This window comes from Eptesicus fuscus, chromosome 22 (genome assembly GCF_027574615.1).
Source record: "Eptesicus fuscus isolate TK198812 chromosome 22, DD_ASM_mEF_20220401, whole genome shotgun sequence".
Lineage (NCBI taxonomy): Eukaryota > Metazoa > Chordata > Mammalia > Chiroptera > Vespertilionidae > Eptesicus > Eptesicus fuscus.
Genome location: NC_072494.1, coordinates 36,818,619 through 36,842,502, shown reverse-complemented (window position 1 = coordinate 36,842,502; position 23,884 = coordinate 36,818,619). Strand labels below are relative to the sequence as shown.

General features: G+C 56.8%; 1 protein-coding gene across 1 annotated transcript in view; it reads left to right on the top strand.

Moving 5' to 3' along the window:
* Positions 1-22,663, top strand: part of SOX13 (SRY-box transcription factor 13) — a 48,022-nt gene extending 25,359 nt beyond the window's left edge. The window contains exons 2-14 of the mRNA XM_054712070.1: positions 9,804-10,002; positions 11,329-11,440; positions 11,524-11,610; positions 15,423-15,595; positions 16,016-16,084; positions 16,393-16,507; positions 18,894-18,979; positions 19,119-19,281; positions 19,645-19,754; positions 19,911-20,007; positions 20,263-20,406; positions 21,279-21,495; positions 22,158-22,663. Of these exons, the coding sequence (XP_054568045.1) occupies positions 9,805-10,002; positions 11,329-11,440; positions 11,524-11,610; positions 15,423-15,595; positions 16,016-16,084; positions 16,393-16,507; positions 18,894-18,979; positions 19,119-19,281; positions 19,645-19,754; positions 19,911-20,007; positions 20,263-20,406; positions 21,279-21,495; positions 22,158-22,419 (1,833 nt within the window). The 5' untranslated portion in view covers position 9,804 and the 3' untranslated portion in view covers positions 22,420-22,663. The remainder of the gene's footprint in view (positions 1-9,803; positions 10,003-11,328; positions 11,441-11,523; positions 11,611-15,422; positions 15,596-16,015; positions 16,085-16,392; positions 16,508-18,893; positions 18,980-19,118; positions 19,282-19,644; positions 19,755-19,910; positions 20,008-20,262; positions 20,407-21,278; positions 21,496-22,157) is intronic.
* Positions 22,664-23,884: the final 1,221 nt, after the last annotated feature.

Below are 23,884 nucleotides of genomic sequence, written 5' to 3'. Positions count from 1 at the left end.
GGCCTGCATGGCGGTCTTGCAAACTCAGAGGCCTAAAGTCACCACGAAGGATGGTCTGAAATGAAACTTTTTAATTAAAACGCAGTTTATGGTGGGTAGTCCTGTCTTAGGCCATTATCTTCCTTGGCAAAGATCAACTTGATCTTTACTGAGCCTATTGTCTCTCTGCATCTAAGATAACATACCTTTGGAATGTCGGGGGTAACTTGTAACTTCCCTTTCTCCGTCCCCGCAGGGCACAACCAATGGGGGCGGGGAGCAGACCACGATTGCCTCATTGTTATTGTTATCTGTTAATTGTTGTTGTTGTTTTTAAAAACATTTTTATTGATTTCAGAAAGGGAGAGGGAGAGAGAGCTAGAAACTTTAATGAATAGAGAGAATCATTGATCGGCTGCCTCCTACACACCCCCCCCACTGGGGCTGGAGTCCACAACCCAGGCATGTGCCCTTGACCGGAATCGAACCCAGAACCCTTCAGTCCACAGGCCGATGCTCTATCCACTGAGCCACACCAGCCAGGGCTGTTAATTGTTGACTGTCAACTATCCTGCACCCACCTAAGAAAAAATAAGTATGTGCCTTTCATTTTACTTTTTATCTAATCCCAGAGGTTTCCCCACGTGGCTTTTTCCTGGCCTCCCTAATCTATCACCAATGGAGTTCATGTAACCCACTTATGGCTCCTTGGATTGTAATGTTTTATAAAACAAGGTGAAAAACTGCCATTCTCCGGAGCATTATCTCAGTACACGTTGAGATTCTGCTTCCCGGCAACTGTCGACAGTGTGGCTCAAATAAACTCACAAACAGTCTGTACAGGTTTGCATGCTCTTACGTTGACAGCCCCCAAAGCGTAACAGTGGCTTGGGGCTGAGTGCTCTGCTGGCAGAGGTTCCTTGGAAGCACGATCATTCATTCATTTATTCATTCATTCACTCACTCATTCATTCGTTTGACAGCAGCAGTACTAAGGGTGGTCTCCTATGGGCCAGGCATTGTGCTAAGCATCCTATATATTAAAAGGCTAACATGCTGAATGTCCGACCATTCCTTCGACCTTTCGACCAGTCGCTATGATGCGCACTGACCATTAGGGGGCAGACGCTCCGACCGGTAGGCTAGCTTGCTGCTGGGGTCTGGCTGATCAGGGCTGGGTGAGACTGACTCGACATGCCTGGAGCCCTCCCGTGGTCCCTCCCCGGCCCCACCCCTGCAGGCCAGGCTGAGGGACCCCACCGGTGCACGCATCCGTTCACCGGGCCTCTGGTTTTATATACAGCACTTACTCTAAGAATTCGTGGCATAAAGAGGCTACGTCTTTAAAGGGAAGTTACAAGTTACCCTGACATCTCCAGCGCTCCCTGGCTCCTCCTTAGAGCAGTATGGAACTGGGGATCCTCACTTCTCCCGCCACCTCGATGATGATGGCAACGCCCTTGACAGAGGTTGCACTGCCTTTGCCTGTACGGTATTGCTTCTTCCTCACAGCCACACTGTTGGGTCTGTATTACCAGTCCCGCCTGGAGACAGAGTGGTGGGCTGAGAGAGGAAGTGAGCGTGTCTGTGCTGCTGTCGAGAGGGTCTGGGGTTTAAACAACTAGAAAGTCTCAGAGCCTCCGCGTCACTCTATCCTTGAGACGTCAGCCAGCCTGGTTCCCACTGGAGCCTTCCCCTCTGTGGTCCTTCCTCCAGCTCCGCAGGGGGCGCCGCAGGGGGGGGGGCCTAGCAGAACACGTACCCTCGGGCTCCATACCCTCGGGCTCCGGGGGCTCCGGAGGAGAGGAGGAGATGCGGGGCTGATTGGCTCAGGAGTTCTGCAAAGCTTTCGGTCATCGGCTGGGAAGGGCAGGCACGTGGGCTTGGCCATATGCGCAGCGGCGCCGAGTATGTGGGGTTCCCCTGGCCAATTCTGGTCCTTTCAGCCAGTCCGCTGCATGTGGGGCCTGGACCCCTGACCCTGGCGTAGGCACCTGCCGGGGAGATTCCAGGATAATTGGGTTGAGAGGGTAAAGCGGGGAGACCTACAGGGGCGGGTGGAGAAGGAAGAGGGCGACATGCCCACGCTGGGGTTCGGGGAGCCTTCCCCAGAGGGTGGTGGGGAGGGATCAGGGAGCCTGCTTTATTTTTGCTTTCGGCAAACATCACATTCGATCCTCCTAATACTCCTGATAACTTTCCAAGATGGTCGTTATTTGGCTGGTTTTGGAGTTGGAGAAGCGGATACTTCTCACACAGGGAGCCTGTGGTGAGAGCGCGGCTTCAGACTCAGGTCTGGCTGACAACAAAGCCCATTGTCTGTCAGCCTCGCCAGGACGCCCCCCCCCCCCCCCCCCCCCCCCCCCCCCGCCGAAGGGAGGGTCACACCTGACCTGCCCGCCTCCGCCTCCGGAGAGCCGGGACGGCCTGCCTGCTGCCGGGAACTCTGGGGAGCGAGACAGACAGCCTTCTCTGCTTTAGGTCTCTCTCCCTCTTTCCTTCCCTGAACACATACTCTGCACCAGATTCTTGAATTGTGTGTTACCGACTAATCACTAAGTAGGTGTTGGAGCCTTCATTTCCACAGGGAGAAGCCAGGGTTTGAGAGGCGAGGCTTCTCCGGGAGTTCCCACAGCGGCCCTGGGTTCTTTGGACTCGTTCTTCCTTGGCTGCGACCAAAAACAACCGGAATCCTGTACCCGGCGACGGTGGCAGATCTGCCTGCTGGGCCGGAGCGTGTTCCCTGGGTAGAGGGAGAGTGGGGTCAGGGCATCGGTGAGGCCGAGGCTCAGAGCCCCCTCTGCTGGCCTGGGTGGGACGGGGAGTGAGTGATGAGCCCCCCACTCAGTAGTGAGTCCGAGTGAGGGGCACGCTTTTATTTATTTATTTTTATTTTTTTTAAGAATGTGTGTTTTTGTTGATTTCAGAGAGGAAAGGAGAGGGAGAGAGAGAAACATCAATGAGAGAGAGAATCACACTAGGGATTGAGCCGCAACCCGGGCTTGTGCCTTGACGGGGAATCGAACCGTGACCTCCTTGTTCATAGGTCGATGCTCAACCACTGAGCCACGCCGGCCGGGCTATGTATTTTTTTGCCTCCCTTCCTTTGGTCAATATTCAGAGCTATCCCGGAAGGGAGGCCTTTGGCCAGGCCAGTCAGCCCCGGCAGCAGCGCTTCTGTTGTGCGGGCCCCGGGTTGGGCGCTGCTCACGCAGGAGACCGGACACACGCCCCTGTCCAGGCTGCAGGCGTGGCCCCGGCCCCTGGGAGACAGGGACAGGACCCTAGGGGCGTGGGAAGGGCTGGAGACAGCATCAGGTCCCGAAGGCAGGGAGGGCACCCATCGCCCCGGGAACCTCAGGGGCACTGTTGGAAGTCCCCTCTGTCCCTCCTCTCTCTTCCTGGGCTCTCCCTCTGGGCTGGGAGCAGGCTCGGCTGCCTCAGGGGTCTGACAGCCGGATGGGGCTGTGGATGGGAACATCACAGCTCCTGCCTCTCCCACCTCCTCCAGTCTTACATGCCCTTGCGGGGTGGGGTGGGGGGGAGGGGTCAGCTACAAAGAAGCTCTGTCTGGAGCTGGTTCTGCACCAGAGGTTGGGGGTGGGGGTGGGGGCGCTGCCTCCTCTTGCAGGCGCTGGGCATTCAGGGAGCCTCCGTCGGCTGGTGTTGGCTGGTGGCTGTGCCCCCTCCTGAGCTGGGCTAACCAGATGGGCACACGCCCTGGGCCCACAGAGGCTGGGCAAGGTGAGGGGCCTCTCAGGAAAGCTTTGTCTCAAGTCTGCAGCCAGCCCAGCCCCCCAGCTCCCAGTAAACATCAGAGATAGGATCGGGCGGAGCCAGGAAGGGTGGCAGGGTGCGGCCTGGGAGAAGAATGGCAGGATGTGGCACCGGGGCACCGTTCTGGGCACCCACGCCTCGGGCTATTGTTTCGGGCTGCCCGAGGCTCTCAACTCCCTGGAGCTTTGAGAGGAAGTGCCATTCCCCTGGGACTCGGGCCCTGCCCCACCCCTGCGGCATGGCCCTCTCTCCCTGGCAATGCCTTTGGCACCACCCACTCAGGGCCGGCCTGGGACTGGGAGCCTGCCTGGAGGGACTTGGTGTGTGCCCAGGGGTAGGAGGGCCTGCCTGCCTGTCTGTCCAGGCAGTCTTCCTGTACCCGGGGCCTGAGTCACCGTCATGCTTCTATGACTGGAATTTATCTCCGTCTTTATCTGCATCTAGATTTGCGGCGGGGAGTGGGGGGGGGGGGGGAAGGGGGCGGGTTGGGGGCCCTCGTTGTGGAGGGAGGAAGGGCTGAGTGAAAACTCCTTTGATTCCAGTCCAGCTGGGCTGCTCGTTGGCTGATCGGGAGAGGAAGCGGCTGGTGATTTGTTTTGGGTAGAAGGGGCTCAGCCTGTGGGTGGGTGGGCCGGGCGCGGCTTGGTTGTGGGGAGGAGGACTAGGAGTCGGCACCTGTAGTGCTCTGAGCCACTGGCCCTCCTCCGTGGAGGGCAGGCGCCTCTGTGCCTCGTCCTGGCCACTGGATCGGGGCCCCAGGGCCTCTCGGGCACCAGCTGAGACTCAAGGTGCTGCAGCATCAAGGGTGAGGATGGCCGGAGCCCTCTCCCCTTAGGGGCCTTTACCTGTGATGCTCAGGTGAGATAAGGCCGAGGAGAAGGAGGCAGCGGAGGGCCCCGGGTGGGTTCCCGAGGAGGGAAGGAGGGTAGATAGAGTAGGGATGCTGTTCGCGTCCCTGCTGGTTAGGCTTCTCTGACTCTCGAGTTCTGAAGCAGCACTGCCCCCAAAGCCATGTGGACTTGACCTCCCCGGGCCTCAGTTTCTCGTTTTGACAATGTGGAGTAAGTCTGGGCAGGAGGGAGGGCAGGTCCGCAGGAGCACTTGCTCCAGAGTGGGTGGCCTGTGATCTTGTGGCCTCTGACCTGGACCCGGTGGGACCTGGGGGAGCCCAATAACGCACATCTCCTGTGGGCTGAGTCCTTTGGCTCCTGGGTGGCTGGGGAGAGGGGTGTGTGGCTGCTGAGCTTAAAACCTCCTGTGGAACCACGTGGATGGGTGAAGCGTGGAGCACGCGTGGTAAGAAAGGGGTGAAGGGCCCTAACCGGTGTGGCTCAGTGGATAGAGCATTGGCCTGAGGACTCAAGGGTCCCAGGTTCGATTCCGGTCAAGGGCATGTACCCTGGTTGCGGGCACATACCCAGTAGGGAGTGTGCGGGAGGCAGCTGGTTGATGTTTCTCTCTCATCGATGTTTCTAACTCTATATCTATCTCTCTTCCTCTCTGTAAAAAAATCAATAAATAAAAAAAAATCAATAAAATATATTTTAAAAAAAAGAAAGGGGTGAAGGAATTTGAGGGAGTTTTTAGTCTGTAGGGAAGACTCCCACAGCGTTTTTAAATCTGAAAGTTACGGGAAATGTTCTCACCTGTCCCAAGGTAAAAACAAGAGGAACTGGACTTGCTTTGCTGCTGGGGGATTCAGGTCACTCACAGGAAGATCTTAGATGCGAGGAAAAGGCAGCTGAGGATAACCGTGTGGGAGGTGGGGCTGTGGGAGGGAAGCCGCCCAGAGCGGCATCTGTCTAGTAATGAGGGTAATTGTAGCTGTCACTTGTGATGCATCCAGGTCTGCCTTGCTATGCTGCTGAGCTGTATGATACGTTCTGATCGCTGCACGAATATTTATTGAGCACCTACTCTCTGCTCCAGGCACTGTGCTAGATCCCGGGGCCACGGTGATGAGCCAAAACAGGACCCTGAGTGGGGCTGAGTGCGAGTCAGAAATAAATTAAGCACGTAAGTACGTTGAACACCAAGTTCAGGGTGCCCTGAGAATGTAAAAACGGGCATATATTACAGGGTCTGGAGCGTTAGTGGAAGGCTCATCTCTTCATAGTGGGCTTTTTAATTTCCTTTTTACTGAGGAGGAAACGGGTTCAGAGAAGTTAAGGCACTTGCTCAAAGTTGCACAGCAATTGGGCAGAATTGGGTTTCAAATGCACTCAGGTCTGTGTGACCCCACAGGCTTTTCTGCATCCTGGGCTATCCAACAACTTAATGGGTGCTCACCCCGTATCATTCCATCTTCATGGACTCCTGTGCAGTCCGGGTTCTTTTTCTTTTTTCTTTTTAATCCTCACCCGAGGATATTTTTCCATTGATATTTTAGAGAGAATGGGAGAGAGAGGGAAAGACGGAGAGAAACATCGATGTGAGAGAAACAACATCGATTTTGGTTGCCTCCACGCGCCCTGACCAGGGCCCAGGCTGGGAGGAGCCTGCAACCGAGATATGTGGCCTTGACCAGAATCGAACCCCGGGACCCTTCCGTCACTCTATCCACGGAGCCAAACCGGCGGGGGCCAGTCTGCGTTCTTATACCCAGTATATGGTTGAGGAGGCAGAGGTTCAGAGGTGAATTAACTTGCCCAAGGTCACCCAAGTCAGCTGGTAGTAGGGCAGGAGTTTGAACCCAAAGCCTGTGGGTTTTCCACTCTATTCCACCCCCACCCCGGGTTCCCTGCTTTACAAAGGCCGCAGAGGGACAGCAACCTGTAAGGGGCCGGCAGCCGCAGCGACAGAGCAGGGCTGTGTCAGTTCCGGACCCTCCACCTCGCCGTCCCTTGTTCAGTTCATCACACACGGCTTGGGCTCTGCATTCGCGAAGAGCTGGGATGGTCGGGGTCCAGAGCCTGGTACCCACGTTCCTCAGACAGACTTGGATCTCTGTGGGCCTCAGGCCCTGAAAGGGCAGAAGGCTATTCCTGAGCAGCCTGTGCTCAGGGGGCAGAGGAAGGAAAAGGGGGGCCCAAGGACCTTCTTCCCCAAAGCTGAGACCCGGGAGGTGCCTCCCAGGAGGACCCGCACTGCTGCTGCTCCATCAGCCCTTGGGCGCAGGGGGGACCGGCCGAGAACCAGGGCCCAGCGTCGGACGTGAGGCCGAGGGAGTAAAGGGCCATTGTCTGGGCAGCAGGCTCTGGCAGGGTGACTTGGTGGGCACCCCGGCCTGGTGAACAGACGGACGCCTCCCAGTCAGCTTGGCTGGTTACCAGAAGCCATTTCTTGGTTACCAGATGCTGGGCCAGAGGCCAGGGGGAGCTCCAGGAGACGGGCTCCCATAGAGCTAGGTACTCACCGGCCCACGGAGGACTCTGGGGGCGAGGTGTGGGTGGGAAAGGCCACAGAGAAAGGAGGGACGTGTCCAAGGGCGGCACTGCCTCCGGAAATGGAGTGTGAGCCACGCGGGCCAGTAAGTCCTCTAGTAGCCCGACGGAGAAGCAGGTAGCTGAACTCCCACAGGTGTTTTATTTAACCCCACGGGTACAAAATAGTGTCAGTTCAACAGGACCCGCTGTTTACACGCTACTTCACATGCGAATGCTTGAAAGCCCAGGTGTATTTCACACGGAGCCCGTTGCCACTGGGACTGGGCAGCTGTACGTTCTCAGTAGCCTCGTGGGTTAATTCAGATGGAGAATCCTCTCTCCTGCTCCCACTTTAGCTGGGGACAGACGGACGGTCAGCATCTGGCTCTGGGGCGGCGGATGGTCAGCGTCTGGCGGTCAGCATCTGGCTCTGGGGACAGACGGATGGTCAGCATCTGGCTCTGGGGACAGACGGATGGTCAGCATCTGGCTCTGGGGACAGACGGACGGTCAGCATCTGGCTCTGGGGACAGACGGACGGTCAGCATCTGGCTCTGGGGAGGCGGCAGCCCAGTCCCACCCAGGCCTTTGAGGCCTCGGACCCGCTCGTCTAACCACGCGTCGCTGCGTGGGTTCTCGGCTGCCGTGGGAAGAAAGGCTTGGCGGAGGGAGCCGGAAGGCCACAAGGTTGGGACCCAGTGGAGGAGAAAGGCCCTTAGGACCCGAGTCCAGAGAAGGAGGCGACCCGGTGGCCTGCCCTGCCCCGGCCAAGACCGGCGGAGCGGTGGGTGTGGGCCGAGGCGGTGTGGGCCGAGGTGGCGCGGCCGGGCGGGATCAGAGCCCACAGGCCCGCATTGTTCGCCTGTCACACTTCCTTTGGCTTTATTGCCTTTGTCCAACACCCTATTGTCTGGTTTCCTTTTGTCCCCCTTTCAGCGCCGCTGCCTTTTATTTCCCAGCCTGCCTGGTTGTTTTCATTTCTTTTGTCTGAAGTTCCTGAGAGGAAGGTTTTATTTTCAGCGGTTTGATTAATTCACAGCTTGAGCCGGGGTTTGTTTGTTATGTAATTGCTGCCCTCAGCTTCAGGATAATACCCCCCCTCACCCCTTCCCCCACCCGGCCCGCCTGCTTGGACCTGGCTCTGCACCCCTCCCTGTGCCCGGATGGGCTGAGCCGCCCACTTCCTGGATGCTCTCCAGGTCCCTGGCTGGTGGGAGGGCACCCGGGAGCTGGACCCCAAAGCCCTGGTGAGCCGGTTGTGGTGTGGCCTCCTGGGCTGGCGTTCCCAGGGTCAGGCCTGCCCCCCCTCGCCCTGCAGTGCCCTGTCCTGGGTCCTGCACCAGCCCCAGGGCACCCTGCCCTCTGAAAGTGGCAGCAGAGTCTGGGCTGACCTGTAGGATGGCACCAAATCAAATACATCTTATTCAGCTGTAAGGCCTTCTCGCTTACTTAGCGTGTTGTATGCGGCACATTCTGTCATGTGTTACAGGTCACGAGAAACGTGGGGTTGCACAGAGTTGATGCGATGTGCAAATACAGTGCACCTGCAGTTTAATTTAAGGGATGTTTTACTGCATCCGATTTTTGCCTGGCACTCCCCTCCTAAAAAAATTAATGCCCACGTAAAAACAATTTTACTTAACAGTGCTTCTCAAACCAGTGTGTTTCAGAACCACCTGGAGGGCTTGTTAAAACAGATCCCCGCCCCACCCACAGAGCGTCTGATGCGTGCGGGACCCGTGACTTTGCCTCTCCAGCCTCCAGGCCCTGCCGAGATGGTTTTCCTTGTGCTGCCTCCCCGATGGCCGTGGTTTAACAGACCACATCGGCGCTTACTGCTGCCTGGTAGTGTCCAGACACTGTACAGATAACAGTTCGCAGCCCATTTTACAGATGAGGAAACTGAGGTGTGGAGAGGATAAGTAACTCCCTCAAGGTCACTCAGCAGCTAGTTGAGTGTCCAAGGCAGGACCCAGGCATTACTTGGTGGAACCTGCTCTGGGACCCCGCTGGCCTCATCTCGGTGACTGTGGAGGGTGAGCAGGGAAGCTGTGGGGATCTGCTTGCCTCTCTGGCCCTGAGCCTGGCATGGCCCCCGGAAACCACTCCCCAGGATCCTGGGATTGCCCTGCTCCTCTAGAGGGGGTGGGGGTTAGGGAGGCAGCAGTGGGTTCAGAGTGCTTAAGCCAGGGATTGCAGAAGCTGCTGGGCCAGCTCTCCCTGAGGCTGTCCGTACATAAAAGGACATGCTTTCTTACAGCCCCTCATCCACTCTCGGCCTGTTATTTCCCCACTTTTGGTAGATACGTGGAGATACGAAACAGTTCTGTCTTGTCATCTCTACTATAAGGAAAACAAAGGGTAACTGTATTATATAGGGTAGCCGATACTTGGTTTCCCTTTTGGGGAGTGGTGGGGAGTACGGCAGACTGGCCTGTCCGTGGGGGTACCTCATTTCCAGCCAGTTGCTGCCACAGAAGTTCAAATCCCGATTTTTATGTGATAACTTCTTGATTTTTAAATTTCGGTAACATTACAAATGTGTATACACTGGGGGGGCCCCCAGCGGGAGCTTCCGTCTTGTGTGAGTGCCTGTGTGGGGCTGGGGGCGGGGGGGCGGGGGGAGGAGGAGCTGCCCCGGGTCTCAGGACACGCCTTGTTCACGCTGCCCTCCTCCCTCAGGATGTCCATGAGGAGCCCCGGCTCTGCCCAGCTGGCCCTGGATGGCGGTGGCGCCATGGTGAACTGTGCCGTCAAGTCCGAGGGGAAGAAGGAGCCCTGCCACGAGGCCCCCCAGGGCTCGGCTGCCACCGCTGACGCCCAGCCCGGAGACCCAGCCCCAGCCACCCAGGATGGTGCTGACCCCCGAGCTCTAGCCCAGGTGCCCAGCGCTTTCCCGGGGGCTCCTGGGTCAGTGTCCCCACCACATCCATGCACCACCCCGCCCCCGCCCCCAGCCCCCCAGCCCGATGGAGGGGCAGGCAGAAATTGTCCTCTCTGGGGCAAGACTTAGGTGAGTGGGGAGGAGCTGCCAAGTTCATTGGGGCCACCTGTCCGAGTGGACACGGACTCACACCTGCACTCGCTCCCCTGATACTGACGCTCACCTGTGTGACCAGGCCTTCCCCGAGGACTGGTTGGGAAGCGAGGATACTTATACCCAAAGTTTAGCTGAGAGGCAATCCACCAGCTTTTTCATCTGGTTTAAGAAATTCAGTCTTATTACCACAGCCAGGGTTAAGTTGCCATTAGGACAACACAATGCCTCTCCTTAAAATGAAGGAGCTGAACTATACAGGAGCAGTAAGGATTCTTGCAGCGCTTAGAAATTCTGCGATTCCATGGAAGAGATGTAAAAAGGGGATAAATCTATAATTAAAAGCCAAGCGAGGAGAAAATAGGAGAGCTGTGGGGTGCTGAGCAGGGGTCCAGCCTTGGAGGAGTGTGTGGGAGCAGGTTAGGAGGCTGGGTGGTGATCAGGGGAGACTTCCTGGAGGAGTGGGGCCTGAAGCTGGATCTTAGAGGAGAGGAGTCAGAGGAGAAGAGGGGTCAGTGTCTTAACACATTGCGGACCAATGGCTCTATTGCTAGCTTTACCCAGGGGCCAGATAAGTTTCTGTTGAACGAGTACAAAAAGCGTTTTACATAAATGTTAAAGGCACGCTTTACAATTAAATACCCATTGCATTTTGAAGTTATTTATTACATGTTCTTGCAAGCTAATATCGTTTAAAAGGAGTCTCATTGACCACAAGCCTCAGAACAGAAAACACGAGAATTCTCGTGATCCGTCTGCAACGTGTTGGCGAGGTGGGGTGGGTGCCCTTGGGGTAACCCACCTGGGTGGAGTGGTGGGTATGTACATGCAAGGGAGTAATAAGCTGGCTTTTGGCCACAGGCGTTGCTCCCTTTATTCCAGCACAATCCCGTGACGGGCGTGTTTCCATTCTCAGCAGAGGCCAAGGCAGGTTCAGAGAAGTTCAGGGACTCGTGTGAGATCCAGGACCTGAGTCACAGCCTGGACTGAGCCTGGTCGCTTGCTTGTCTTTAAGCCTTTTGTTCTCTTTAGGAAATCAGGCAAATCAGAGCAAAGGTAGGGAAGGTGGGAGGGAGGGCCCGACGGTGGACATCTCCGGGGTGCTCGGCCCTGGCTGCAGCCTGCCCCCCTCTCCTGGAGGTGACAGTGGGCATCCGGTGTGTCCTACAGGATTGCAGCTCACCAGAGAGCAATGTGTCCCCCGAACCCAGGAGGCCAGGCGACTCGGAGGCTGCTTCTGGGAGCCAGGAGAAGCTGGACTTCAACCGAAATTTGAAGGAAGGTGAGCACCTGCCTTATTAGAGATGGGGCCTGGGGCGGGGCGGTGTGGGGCGGTGTGGTCCTTACGCCTTTGGTATCTCCTAGTTGTGCCCGCCATCGAGAAGCTGCTGTCCAGTGACTGGAAGGAGAGGTTTCTGGGAAGAAGCTCTGTGGAAACAAAAGATGTCAAAGGTGAAGGCCGTGGGGGCGGGCATGGGAGGGATGGCTGAACCCCTGCCTCTTCTCCCAGCCTGGCCACGCAGTCTAGGCCGGCAGGGCAATTCTCGGGGCTCTCTGTGTCTCAGCGCTGGCCTGTGCCACCGGACTCCTGCCTGCCTTCCGCCAGCACACACCTGGGCCCAAGCATGAGCATGTCTGCTCACTCCCAGGCGGGAGGGGCCTGCCGGGAAGTGAGTCTCATGGATATGGGTTTGGGCTCTTAGCAGGGACCCTTGTGACCTAGGCAAGCCTGTGTCGCTTCCCAGGCCTAACTATACACTGACCTGAACATTCCTTTTCACCTTCTTTTGGAAATGAATCTAGGTCACAGGACCCCACGGAGGGACTTAAAGGGCGCTGAGTGGTTCATTGGAGCTCATTTTCCCCATGTGGTGGATCACACTCACACAGGGCACTTTATCTGCAAGAGAAAATAACCAAATGTAATACATACATATGTATGGGGACCCCACATACAGGAGAGTCAGAGACCCCACTTGCAGGAGAGGTTCAGAGATAGAAAGGGGAAGTGAGGTTATAAGACACCGAGCTAGGGATGAGGTGAGGTGCCTTGGGAGCGTCATAGGGTCACTGGAGGATGCTAAGAAGAGCCGATGTTCAGTACCGTACTTTCCGGCATATAAGACGACTGGGCATGTAAGATTTTCCTGGGTTAAAAAGTCGTTTTATACGCCGGAAAATACGGTAGTCCAATATATCTAATCCATTATATCTAATCCCATCAATATAGTCCAATATACCGTATTTTCCGGTGTATAAAACGACTTTTTAACCCAGGAAAATCTTATACGCCCAGTCGTCTTATACGCCGGAAAGTATGGTAAATGTTTCCCTGTCATGTAGGTGGGTTAAAAAGAGATTGTTGCTGATAATTTCTTATTCTGGACAAGGCCCCTCATTCTAGTTCTTTTAGGAAGTTACTAGTAAAGGGTGGGGCAGAGGTTTCTCTTGAGCCTGAGGCTAAAATTGCCTTTAGCTCAAAACCATCCACACGCAGCAGCACATCTTGGGGTGGCCAAAGTTGTATCTCATTTCAGGAGGCAGGTGCCAGTGGGCTCCTAAAGTCAAGCCCACGGTGCAAGCACCCACGTTTTCATTAACAGGCAGCTATGGCCGAAGCCGGTTTGGCTCAGTGGATAGAGCGTCGGCCTGCGGACTGAGGGGTCCCGGGTTCGATTCCGGTCGGGGCATGTGCCTTGGTTGCGGGCACGTCCCCAGTCGGGGGTGTGCAGGAGGCAGCTGGTCGATGTTTCTCTCTCATCGATGTTTCTGGCTCTCTGTCCCTCTCTCTTCCTCTCTGTAAAAAATCAATAAAACATATTAAAAAAAAAAAAAAAAAGAGGCAGCTATGGAAACAAAAGGGAAAAAAAAGATAATGATTGAAGCAGATTGTGATCTCGATTTCTGAGTTCTGAAGGCAGGCAGCTGAGAAGATTTTTAGATGTCTGGCTCAAAGCACCTTCAGATGGAGAGAAGGCAGTGGTGGTCTCTTTAAGTTGTCCCTCCTTAGCTTCTGTGACCTTGGGAAAGGGCGGTTTTAGTGCTCAGTGATTCTAAGTCAAAGGATGGGAAAGTGAAAATGTTAGTTTGGAGGGTTGCAGCCAAATATTTAAGAAAACGAAGAACTCGGGATCCAGTCCAGTTTATAGGTAGAAAATCTTAAAACCTCAAAAGACAATGAACAGCATTAGAATCTCCTATCCACAGGGTCTATTATAGTTTGTATTGAAACATGTTTTCTCTCTAAAATCACTCCCATCTTTACCAAAGAAAGCCACATTAAGACTTGCAAAAGAAGTCTAGTTTCAATAAATTTGGCCTGATTATTTGTATAAGTTCAGCAAGAATAGCAATTAATCACGTAGCTTCTTTTTAAAAAATATATTTTTTATTAATTTCAGAGAGGAAGGGAAGGGGAGATAGAAACATCGATGATAGAGAATCATCCATCGGCTACCTCCTGCACGCCCCCTACTGGGGATCGAGCCTGCAACCAGGGCATAAGCCCTGACTGGGAATTGAACCATGACCTCCTGGTTCATAGGTCGACACTCAACCACTGAGCCATACCAACTGGGCACCACATAGCTCTTTTAAATCTGCTTTGCTGGAATCTTTCATAAAAAATATGCAGACGGAGTTTAACAAGGCCTCTCCAGGCCTGACAAGCCAAGGCAAGGACTTGCCACCAGATGTCGACTGCAATACCTATAGGTTCCTCTCTTCTCCTGAGGTTTCTACACCTGCCAACAAGTGACATTCTTGACCCACATGGTAATGCTGCTGGGAACCCTGTAAGCAGGGGGCCAGGCCAATATTTCCAAAAGTTCTTACTGGCTTCCATAGCTCAATCTTAATTTCTTAAAGCTGTCTGTTCATATCTGAGTCTATGCATCTCTCTCAAATACGACATTGCCATCAAAGCCTTAAAACCAGTTTTCAATTGTGTCCTGTTATAGAGAGAAGAGAGTCTTACTGAACTAATGCAAATAACCATATTGCCATAAATTAAAAATACTAAGAGTTTCCAAATTCTGGAGAGATCAGGTAGGGAGAAAAATATAACTGTTTCATTGCTGCTTACAAAGGTATACTAGTAATTTATTAACTTGTTAAGTCACAGGTAGTTTCCTTTTATCTGGAAAACAAAAGATCTAAAACGTCAGTAAACTCAAACAAAAAAAAGTCCAAATCCACCAGTTCATTCATTCCTGTGGTTAAACTTGTTCTGCTTGAGTCCGGTTTTGCCACTAGTTGTCTTTTTTCTTTTTTTAAAAAATATGTGTATTTTTTTTTATTGATTTCAGAGAGGAAGGGAGAAGGAGAGAGAGATAGAAACATCAATGATGAATCATTGTTCGGCTGCCTCCTGCACGCCCCCTACTGGGGATCGAGCCCACAACCCAGGCATGTGCCCTTGACTGGAATTGAACCCGGGACCCCTCAGTTTGTAAGCTGACGCTCCATCCACTGAGCCACACCAGCCAGCGCGCCACTAGTTGTCTTGACCTTGCCTGCTGACGAGGGCGGTAGGGTCAGTGCTAATTCCAAGAAGTTTTTTGCAAGGCCGTCCGTCGAGGTTCGTATGTCTTGCTCAGTGAAGTGTGCGTCTCGGTCACAGAGGGCACTTTAGAACAATGCAGATGTCCAGGCTCCACCCCCACCTGCCGAATGAACCGCAGAGGGCGGGGGCCCGGGCGTCTGTATTTTCCAGAGGCCCCGAGTAATTCCGAGGCACAGGGCCTTGGCCTGGCGCTTCTGCATCTGCGTTGGCGAAATCGGAGGGCAGGGAAGCACTAGCAGGTGTCGGTTGCCAGATCCTGGACTAAACCTTTTGCACTCCTTGTCCTTCAACCCTGTGTGCTCACTTGTAGATTAAAAAACTCAAGCGCTGAGAAGTTGGTATCTTGCCAGCAGCTCCCAGGCACGGTGGCTGCAAAGGGGGATTTGACCCCTGGTCTGTCTTGCTCCAGAGTCCGAGCATGTCCGCTGGGCCGCTCCTGGGGGATGGTTGTGCACCCTGACCCTGTGGCCCTGGACACTTGAGGGTGTCCAAGGGGTGGGCAGGGCCCAGATGCCCCACCGTCGGCATTTCCAGGGGCAGCTAGTTGTCCGACAGCACGATGCGGAGCCCCCTCCGGGGCAAGGCTCCTGTGTCAGCCACCTCTGTCACCCCCTACGGGCCTGAGACTGCATAATGGTTTCCTACGTATCAGACGATGGATGTAGACAGGTGAACAACAGAAACGCTTCCCTCGGAACAGGGACCCAGGAGAGCCTGGCCGAGAAGGAGCTCCAGCTTCTGGTCATGATCCATCAGCTGTCCACCCTGCGGGACCAGCTCCTGACCGCCCACTCGGAGCAGAAGAACATGGCGGCCATGCTGTTCGAGAAACAGCAGCAGCAGATGGAGCTGGCCCGGCAGCAGCAGGAGCAGGTAGGCCGGCTCGGTGTGGCTTTCTTTCCAGGGGGCGGGACTCTCAGGGCCTAGAGGGGAGCACCTTGGGGGCAGGCTTTGCCGATGTGGCCCCCAGGGGATGGGCAGGAGGGAGTGAAGCCTCTGGGGGGAGGGGGCAGTGGGCCAGGGCTGAAGGATTCCCACCTGGCTATTTGTAAGCCAGGTGGAGGGGATGCTAAAGGGTCCTGCCGACCTCCACCCCTGGCCTCTGAGGGAAGGTAGAGCTCCCAGCAAAAGGAGAAGAAATGCTGTGGGGTGGCTGTTCTGCTTCTTGCCCGCTCAGCTCTCCTCCGTGTCTGGGCTCTTGGAAGGCTGGGTGTGGTGGGGCCTAGAGGGATCTGGGAGGTGGGACCGGGGGCCCGAGCCCACGCCCCCTTTGCCTCCTCTTCCCTCTGCCAGATCGCTAAGCAACAGCAACAGCTAATCCAGCAGCAGCACAAAATCAACGTCCTTCAGCAGCAGATCCAGGTGATGAGAGGGGTAGCCTGGGCGATGGGGGAGCTGGAGCTGAGGGGCTGGCACCTGCTGGGAGAGGGGCTGGGACACAGAGGGACAGGTAGGATCATTCAGACGTGACCCTGAGGAGAGGGCTCAGTCCTGCTCCCCTCCCCTCCCCCGTCTTCTTCCTCCCAGCTGGGACCTGAGGGCAGGTAGACAGCCCACGGAGGTGGCGTGGGGTCAGGTAGATCCTTCAGAAGAGTGTGCCTGCCCTCTGCCCAGGGCCGACCAGCCGTTGGGGCCTCCGGGGGACTCACACAGGGTTTCTTTGCTCTCAGCAGGTCAATATGCCTTATGTCATGATCCCAGCCTTCCCCCCAAGCCACCAACCTCTCCCTGTCACCCCCGACTCCCAGCTGGCTTTGCCCCTTCAGCCAATCCCTTGCAAACCAGGTGAGTGTGGAGGGGAGGTCCCTGCGGGGACGGGGGAGGCCCGGGCCACTCTCATCCATAAACTTGCAGTGTAGCCTTTCTGGGCCTCGCCCCGTGGAAGAAGAATCCCTTGTTTCTGACTGTCACTGGGAGAATGAACACTAGTTACACTGGAAACCACAAGTGCCTTCCACATTGAGCAAATCCTGGTCTAGTCTCCCCGGTTCTGTTACACTTACTGTACCAGAACGTTAATACTTTCTTTTTTTTTTTTTTTTTTTTTTTTTTTTTTTTTTTTTAAATATATTTTATTGATTTTTTACAGAGAGGATGAGAGAGGGATAGAGAGTTAGAAACATCGATGAGAGAGAAACATCGATCAGCTGCCTCTTACACACCCCCTACTGGGGATGTGCCCGCAACCAAGGTACATGCCCTTGACCGGAATCGAACCTGGGACCCTTGAGTCCGCAGGCCGACGCTCTATCCACTGAGCCAAACCGGTTCCGGCAGAACGTTAATACTTTCAACGTTACCTCGGAGCCCTCCGTCCACACCCGTCTCCCAAATGAATGCTTTTGTTCTCACCTCGGCACCCTTGCGCTCTGCCCTGTCCCTGAACACCGGCCGCGCCAGGCGCTGTGGAGCTGTGGGGTGGCCATGGGGGTCACGGCGTGGACTTGAGTTCAGTCTGGGGAGGGAGGGAGAAGTTTGCCAGCAACCAGGGAATCTGGGACGGCGTCGTGAGGAGCTGGCGCTTGCCTGGGTCCTGGGAGAGTGGACTTGTGAGGGTGGCGTGGGAGCTGCGGGTGGAGGGCACGGGAGAGGCGGTGCAGGCAGAGGCCCTGGACCTGAGGCGAGCGTGTGACCGGGTGGTGGGGACGTGCTGGGGAGGGCAGTGGGGACCGAGCGCGGAGTTGGGCTCTATTCTGTAGGCTGTGGGGTGTGCTTGAACCTTTGGTAGAGGATGTGTTGTCGTGCTGGCTGTGGGGGACAGGGGATGGAGGGGACCGCCTGAAGGTAGAACACCGGGTAGGCGGCTGCTGAGGGGACTCCAGCACTAGCAGGTGACAGCCTGAATTAGGGCAGGGACAGTGGGACAGAGGCAGAGAGAGAAGCGTTAGGCCACGACATGGAGTCCTTGTGAGTGGTCACGGGCAGGGCAGAAGCACTGCCTGCAATGGCCCCAGGTAGGGGAGTAGCTTTCACGTCCACTCCTCCGGCCACCCTCCCTGTTCCGGGGAGTCGGACAGGGTCCCCACCACGCCTCTGGCCATGGGCACCGCTCCCTGTCAGCCCCCCTGACCCCGCCTTGAGGGAAGATTCCAGTGGGCTGTGGGGAGAGGGGAAGAGGGGGAGGGGAGGACAGCAGCACAAACCATGGCAATTCCAGGTGAACACAGAGCAGAGCTGCAGGGGTGAGGAGGGCAGGGGCCTGCTCAGGGGAGGGGCCACGTACTTTCTGGACAAGGGAGGCATGAAATAAGCTGCGGAAGACCTGGACTGGCCAGGCTGCCACCTGCCTCGTTTGCTCCAGAATTCTAGTAAGTAGGGGTCCTGCAGGCCGACACATGCGCCTTCCTAGAGCCCCATCGCCTATAGCCTGGGGTCCAAGCTCCAGAGCTAAGCCTTCCCAAGCCCACCTTGCCCACCCTGTGCCCGTCTCACTGGCCACATCCTGCTCCCATACACCACCACTTTGGCTCCCCCGTGCACCTGCCGGGGTCAGCCCCCGAGAAGCCTGCTCCAACCCCTCCATCTGGAACAAAGTTCTCTCGAATGCTAGCTACTCGGCCCATACGACCACGGGCCGCACGTGGTCAGTGATTTGTATGCATGGCTCTCTCTCCATCTGAACTGCCAACTCCTTGATTCTGGGCCTGGCTGAGGAGACGGAGGTAGACGAGGAAGAAGAGAGTGCCGTGCAGAGGGGAGAGGACAGGCTGAGGACCCGGGTTCACATGTCAGTGCTCCCATTGATTATGTGGGCAGCCCATGTAACTCCTCCAGGTCTCAGCTGCCTTATCTGTAAAATGGGATAATGCATTGAGCACCTATTGAGCACTCAGTAAGGATTACTGTGAGATAAGGCACAGGAGACAGGCTACACAACAGGTAGCTGCTTTTGTACCCTGCACACAGTAGGTCCAAAACACAAGTGTCTGCAGAGTGAGCAGATGGTGTCCTGTTCTCATTTCACCGTGGGCTGGGAACCCAGGCCCCATGGCTGGGAAGGGCAGGACCGGTGGTGATGCCTTTTGGCGAGCAGGCGGTGGTGGGAGGAGGGCCCAGGAGGTCCTTCGCAGCACCTCGGGGCTGGGGGTGCAGTGGTGGGGAGCAAGCAGGGGACCTCGCCAAGCCGTCCTGTGCTCATCCAGGACTTCTCTCCTTGCTGCCTTTTCCACAGTGGAGTACCCGCTCCAGCTGCTGCACAGCCCCCAGGCCCCGGCTGTGAAGAGGCCTGGGGCCATGGCCGCCCACCACCCGCTGCAGGTACTGTCCTGCCCCCTCCCTAGCCGGGCTGGTGGGCTGGCTGGCTGCCGCCTGGGCTGTTCTGGGCATGCTTATCCCCTCTGCCTCTCTGGGGGGGCCTCCCTCGGTGTCTCACCCTGTGCCTCTGGGTCTCCCTTAGGAACCCTCCCAGCCCCTGAACCTCACAGCCAAGCCCAAGGTCCTTGAGCTGCCCAACACCTCCAGCTCCCCCAGCTTGAAGATGAGCAACTGTGGACCCCGCCCCCCCAGCCACGGGGCTCCCACACGGGACCTGCAGTCCAGCCCCCCCAGCCTGCCTTTGGGTAAGCTTTCTACCTCCTGTACCTTTCCCTTAGCCCTCATCTAGGGGCGAGTATGGAGTGTGATAGGACCCTGGGAATGACCTTTCCCCTCTAGGTTAGACTTGTTCTGGTTGGCCCCTTTCTGTTCCTTCCCCTCACCCCCACCTGGCACCCTGGCCTCAGGTGGTTCAGGTCCCTGGGTTGCACAGTTTCAGGGCGTACTATCCTTACTTCCAGTCTACTGACACAACAGCCCGTGTAAATGGCACCCCCTTGAGGATGTGCAGTGCAACAGCCCTGGGAAGCGGCCAGAGGGAGCACAGGAGGGGCATGGCATGTACCCCTCAACTCCTCTCCCTTGTCCCTTCTCTTCCTGCCCCGTAGGGTTCCTTGGTGAAGGGGACGCTGTCACCAAGGCCATCCAGGATGCTCGGCAGCTGCTGCACAGCCACAGCGGGGCCTTGGACAGCTCCCCCAACACCCCCTTCCGGAAGGTAGGGGCCCCCACTCCCCTGTGCCTGGGAGCAGGGAACAGATGGTAGCCGGGGTGGAAAACAGGGTTGGAGGCCACCAAAGGGAGAGGTGGGGGTGGGGGGAGGGAAGTGGGGTGACAGAGAGAGGCTGATGTACAGGTTGTCTGTCAATCCCAGGACCTCATCAGCCTGGACATGTCCCCAGTCAAGGAGCGACTGGAGGAGACCTGTGTGCACCCCCTGGAGGAAGCCATGCTGGGCTGTGACGTGGACGGTGAGGGCTCTGGGCCCCTCTGCTTCCCACCAGGGCCAGCGTGGGCAGGTCATGTCTGTGGAGTCCCGTATGTATCTGTCTGTCCTTGGGCCCCTGGCCTGGCCTCTGCCGGCATCTTGCTGCTGGCCATCCCTGGGTGCTGTGGGAGCCCCTGGCGCGCCCTAGTGGTTAACTGTGGGGTGTTCTTTCTGCTGGCCTGGACAGACTGCCCTTCCCTCTTCCTGCTGCCCCGCTGACTCCGCCCCTGTCCCCCAGGCTCCCGCCACTTCCCCGAGTCCCGGAACAGCAGCCACATCAAGAGGCCCATGAACGCCTTCATGGTGTGGGCCAAGGATGAGCGCAGGAAGATCCTGCAGGCCTTCCCGGACATGCACAACTCCAGCATCAGCAAGATCCTCGGTAAGGGCACGAGCTCGGAGCTCGGGCTCCCGGAGCCACGGTCCAGCGGGACATGGTTTCGGGGGCCTCCTGGGTCCATTTGGGGCTTGCTGGGCGACAGTCCACACCGTGTTGAACTCTGGAGGAATCTGATGGGGTGTGGGTGTCGGGCGGGATGTGGGACAGCTGGGACTTATGCCATTTTTTAAAAAGTAAGTTTTTTTATTGATTTCAGAGAGAGGAAGGGAGAGGGGGAGAGAGAGAGAAACATCCGTGATGAGAAAGAACCATTGATTGGCTGCCTCCTGCACACCCCCTCCTGGGGATTGAGCCCATAACCTGGGCATGTGCCCTGGCCGGGAATCGAGCCGTGATCTCCTGGTTCATAGGTTGATGCTCAACCACTGAGCCACGCTGGCTGGGCAGTAGAAAGCTTTAAATGAGGTTTCCTGATGGGAGGCCAAGGTGGGGTGTAGGGTGGGGCAGGTGGGGCGAGAAGAGGGCAGTTGTTTTCAAGACCGAGGCTCCTTCAGTGTCTGTGCTGGTCTGTGAGCACAGACACCAGATATTCTGTCCTGAGCGGGAAGCCTGTTTTATTGGGGGCCTGCGGTAGCTGCTCTTTTGCTTGTGCAAATCATGCAGACAAGAGGCCTCCAAGAAGTTGCTGGGTAGGTAGTGAGGGATGTGTGTGGGTGCTGTATCTTAAAACTGACCGTTGGATGCCCATATACATGCCAACTTCCTTCATGCATTTGCTCGACATCCAAGGGGCAGCGAAGTGCTTTCACATCTATCTGGGGATCAGGACCTTCTTGGCCCCTCCAGGGCCTGCAGGGGGCTGGGGGTGGCCGGCAGAGCCCAGCGCTGACTGCCTGCCCCGGGGGCTGGGCCAGGCTCCCGCTGGAAGTCCATGACCAACCAGGAGAAGCAGCCCTACTACGAGGAGCAGGCCCGGCTGAGCCGGCAGCACCTGGAGAAGTACCCGGACTACAAGTACAAGCCGCGGCCCAAGCGCACTTGCATCGTGGAGGGCAAACGGCTGCGGGTGGGCGAGTACAAGGCCCTGATGAGGACTCGGCGCCAGGATGCCCGCCAGAGCTACCTGACGCCGTGAGCAGGCCCTCCCCCCGGTGGCTGAGACTGTGTGTGCGTGCGTGCGTGCGGCTGGGCGTGGATGGGTGACATGCCTTTGTGACTGCATGTGCCTGTCTGTTGGCTGTGTGCATATATGTGTGCATAGGTGTGTGTGTGAGCATCATGTGTGTGTGGCTGGGCGTTGATGGGTGACATGCCTTTGTGACTGCATGTGCCTGTCTATTGGCTGTGTGTATATATGTGTGCATAGGTGTGTGTGTGTGAGCATCATGTGTGTGTGGCTGGGGCTCCGTGTGTGGCGGGTATACATTTGTGACTGAGTGGGGGGCTGGCATGCACCTGGAGAAGTGTGCCCGTGGATCCCCTTTCTGACAAACCCAGTGAAAAGCCAGGGGTACTATTCCTGACTTGACCAAAGCAAGCATTTAAACACACCATTTCCACAAGTGGGATTCAAGCACAGCCCTCCAGGAACGTCTCTTGAACACACCCGTGACCCTGAGACTACCTGTGCGTGCGGGGCTGTCGCTGACAATGAGTGTGGCCATCAGCAGACCGGGGGGTGGGAGGTGGGGGGTGGGGGGGGTAGTGAGAGGGCCTGGCCCGAGGAGGCCTGGAGGGGAGCGGGTGGGGGGAGGTGAAGGTGCTGAGTAACCCGCCTCTTGTCTGCCCTGAAGCTCGCAGGCAGACCAGGTGCAGATGAGCGCCCCGGAAGTGCTGTACCCTCGGGTGGCACAGCCCCCCGTGGAGCACTATGTGCCCCGAAGCCTGGACCCCAGCATGCCTGTCATCGTGAACACCTGCAGCCTCAGGGAGGAGGCCGAGGCCACGGAGGACCGGCACTCGGTGGCCGACGGGGAGATGTACCGGTACAGCGAGGACGAGGACTCGGAGGGCGAGGAGAAGAGCGACGGGGAGCTGGTGGTGCTCACAGACTGATCTGGGAGGACCCGGCCTCAGGCAGGGGGCACAGCCAGCTCGTCTGGACTCCGTTGGTACTTGGACTTGGGTGGCTGGGAGATGGCACGGCTGTGTCCTTGTAGACACAGGCCCCCTTCCCACCACGCCTGCAGGCAGGGCTACATGGCAGGGCCTGCATGGTGGTGATGGCTGAGCTCCTTGGTCTTTGGGGCTCATGGCCAGGGGACACTGTATGACCCTCCCCTCCTGCAGGTCTACACCCCCCCCCGGGGGCATGGCAGCTTCAGACCCATCCTCCCCGGAGCCACACGCTTTGTTCCCATTCTTGTCCTGGCTGGCCCAGCCACCATGGGACCAACACCCCCCACCCCCCTCCACATGCGCACACGGCTCCTCTCTCACCAGGATCACTTTGTACTCGGTGCAGAAGGGTCTGGCTGGCCCTCTCTCTGTCTTATCGCCGCCAAGCCTGGTGTGCCTCTGGCTGCTGTGTGTGTGCACATGTGTGCACGCGTTCTCACCCTGTCATTCACTGCCTATTTATTGAGTGCCCACTATGTGCCAGGCACTGTGGCTGAGTTCCTGCGTGTCCCTGGATGCTATCTTGCTTCTCTCGGGGCCTCTGTCTGAGCTCTCTGTCCCCACATTGCTACCTCTGTCAGTCTGGGTGTCTCAGGTTCTGTGCATCCTTGTGTGCGTTTCTCTGTCCTTGTCTCTGCAGGGCCCTGTGTCTCTCTCTCTCTCCCCCTCCTTGGTGTCTGACTGCCGCTCTGCCCTGGTCCCTCTGGGTCTCTGAAGGAACCTGGGCCACCCTGGCCTCCCCGCCCACCCTCTCACCCCCTCCCTGATTGCTGGTGGGTCCCCACAGCCATTGTCCGTTCCCAGCAGCATGGGAATTGTGCTCGGCCTCCGAGGAGCTCTGTCCTGGTGGCCCAGACCCTGGCCGCATCCAAGTGCCAGGAGCGGGAGCAGGAGGATGGGTGGCGTCCCCTTCCTGTCAGTGACGGAAGGCCTGGAGAGCGGGCTCCCTCCGCACTGGTCTCCATCCCTCCCTGTGCACAGGGGCTGGGGGGGCTCTCCCGCCCTCCCACACAGCTCTGCCTGCCCCTCACTCTACACTGGGGGCCTGCCTCTGCTCCTGATCTCGTCACAAGTTATTTCCTTCAGGAAAGTGAGTCTCTTCGGCATGACCCCAAAGATCCAGGTGGGTCAGAGGAGGAAGGGGACCCCAAGTCCCACAGGGGCGGGTGTGGAGTCTGTGCCTACCCCCAGCTTCTCCCCAAAGCCCAGCTCTCCAGGCTGTTTCCTTTTTTATGACTGTAAACATAGTGCTTTATTTTGTTAATAATAAGATAATGATGAGTAACTTAACCAGCACATTTCTCCTGTTTACACTCGGGAATTTTTTGTTTTCTGTTGGTATAATAAAGGCAGACCGTTTCAGAGTCACGGGCCCTTGCACAAGGGAGGGGGAAGGCAGGCT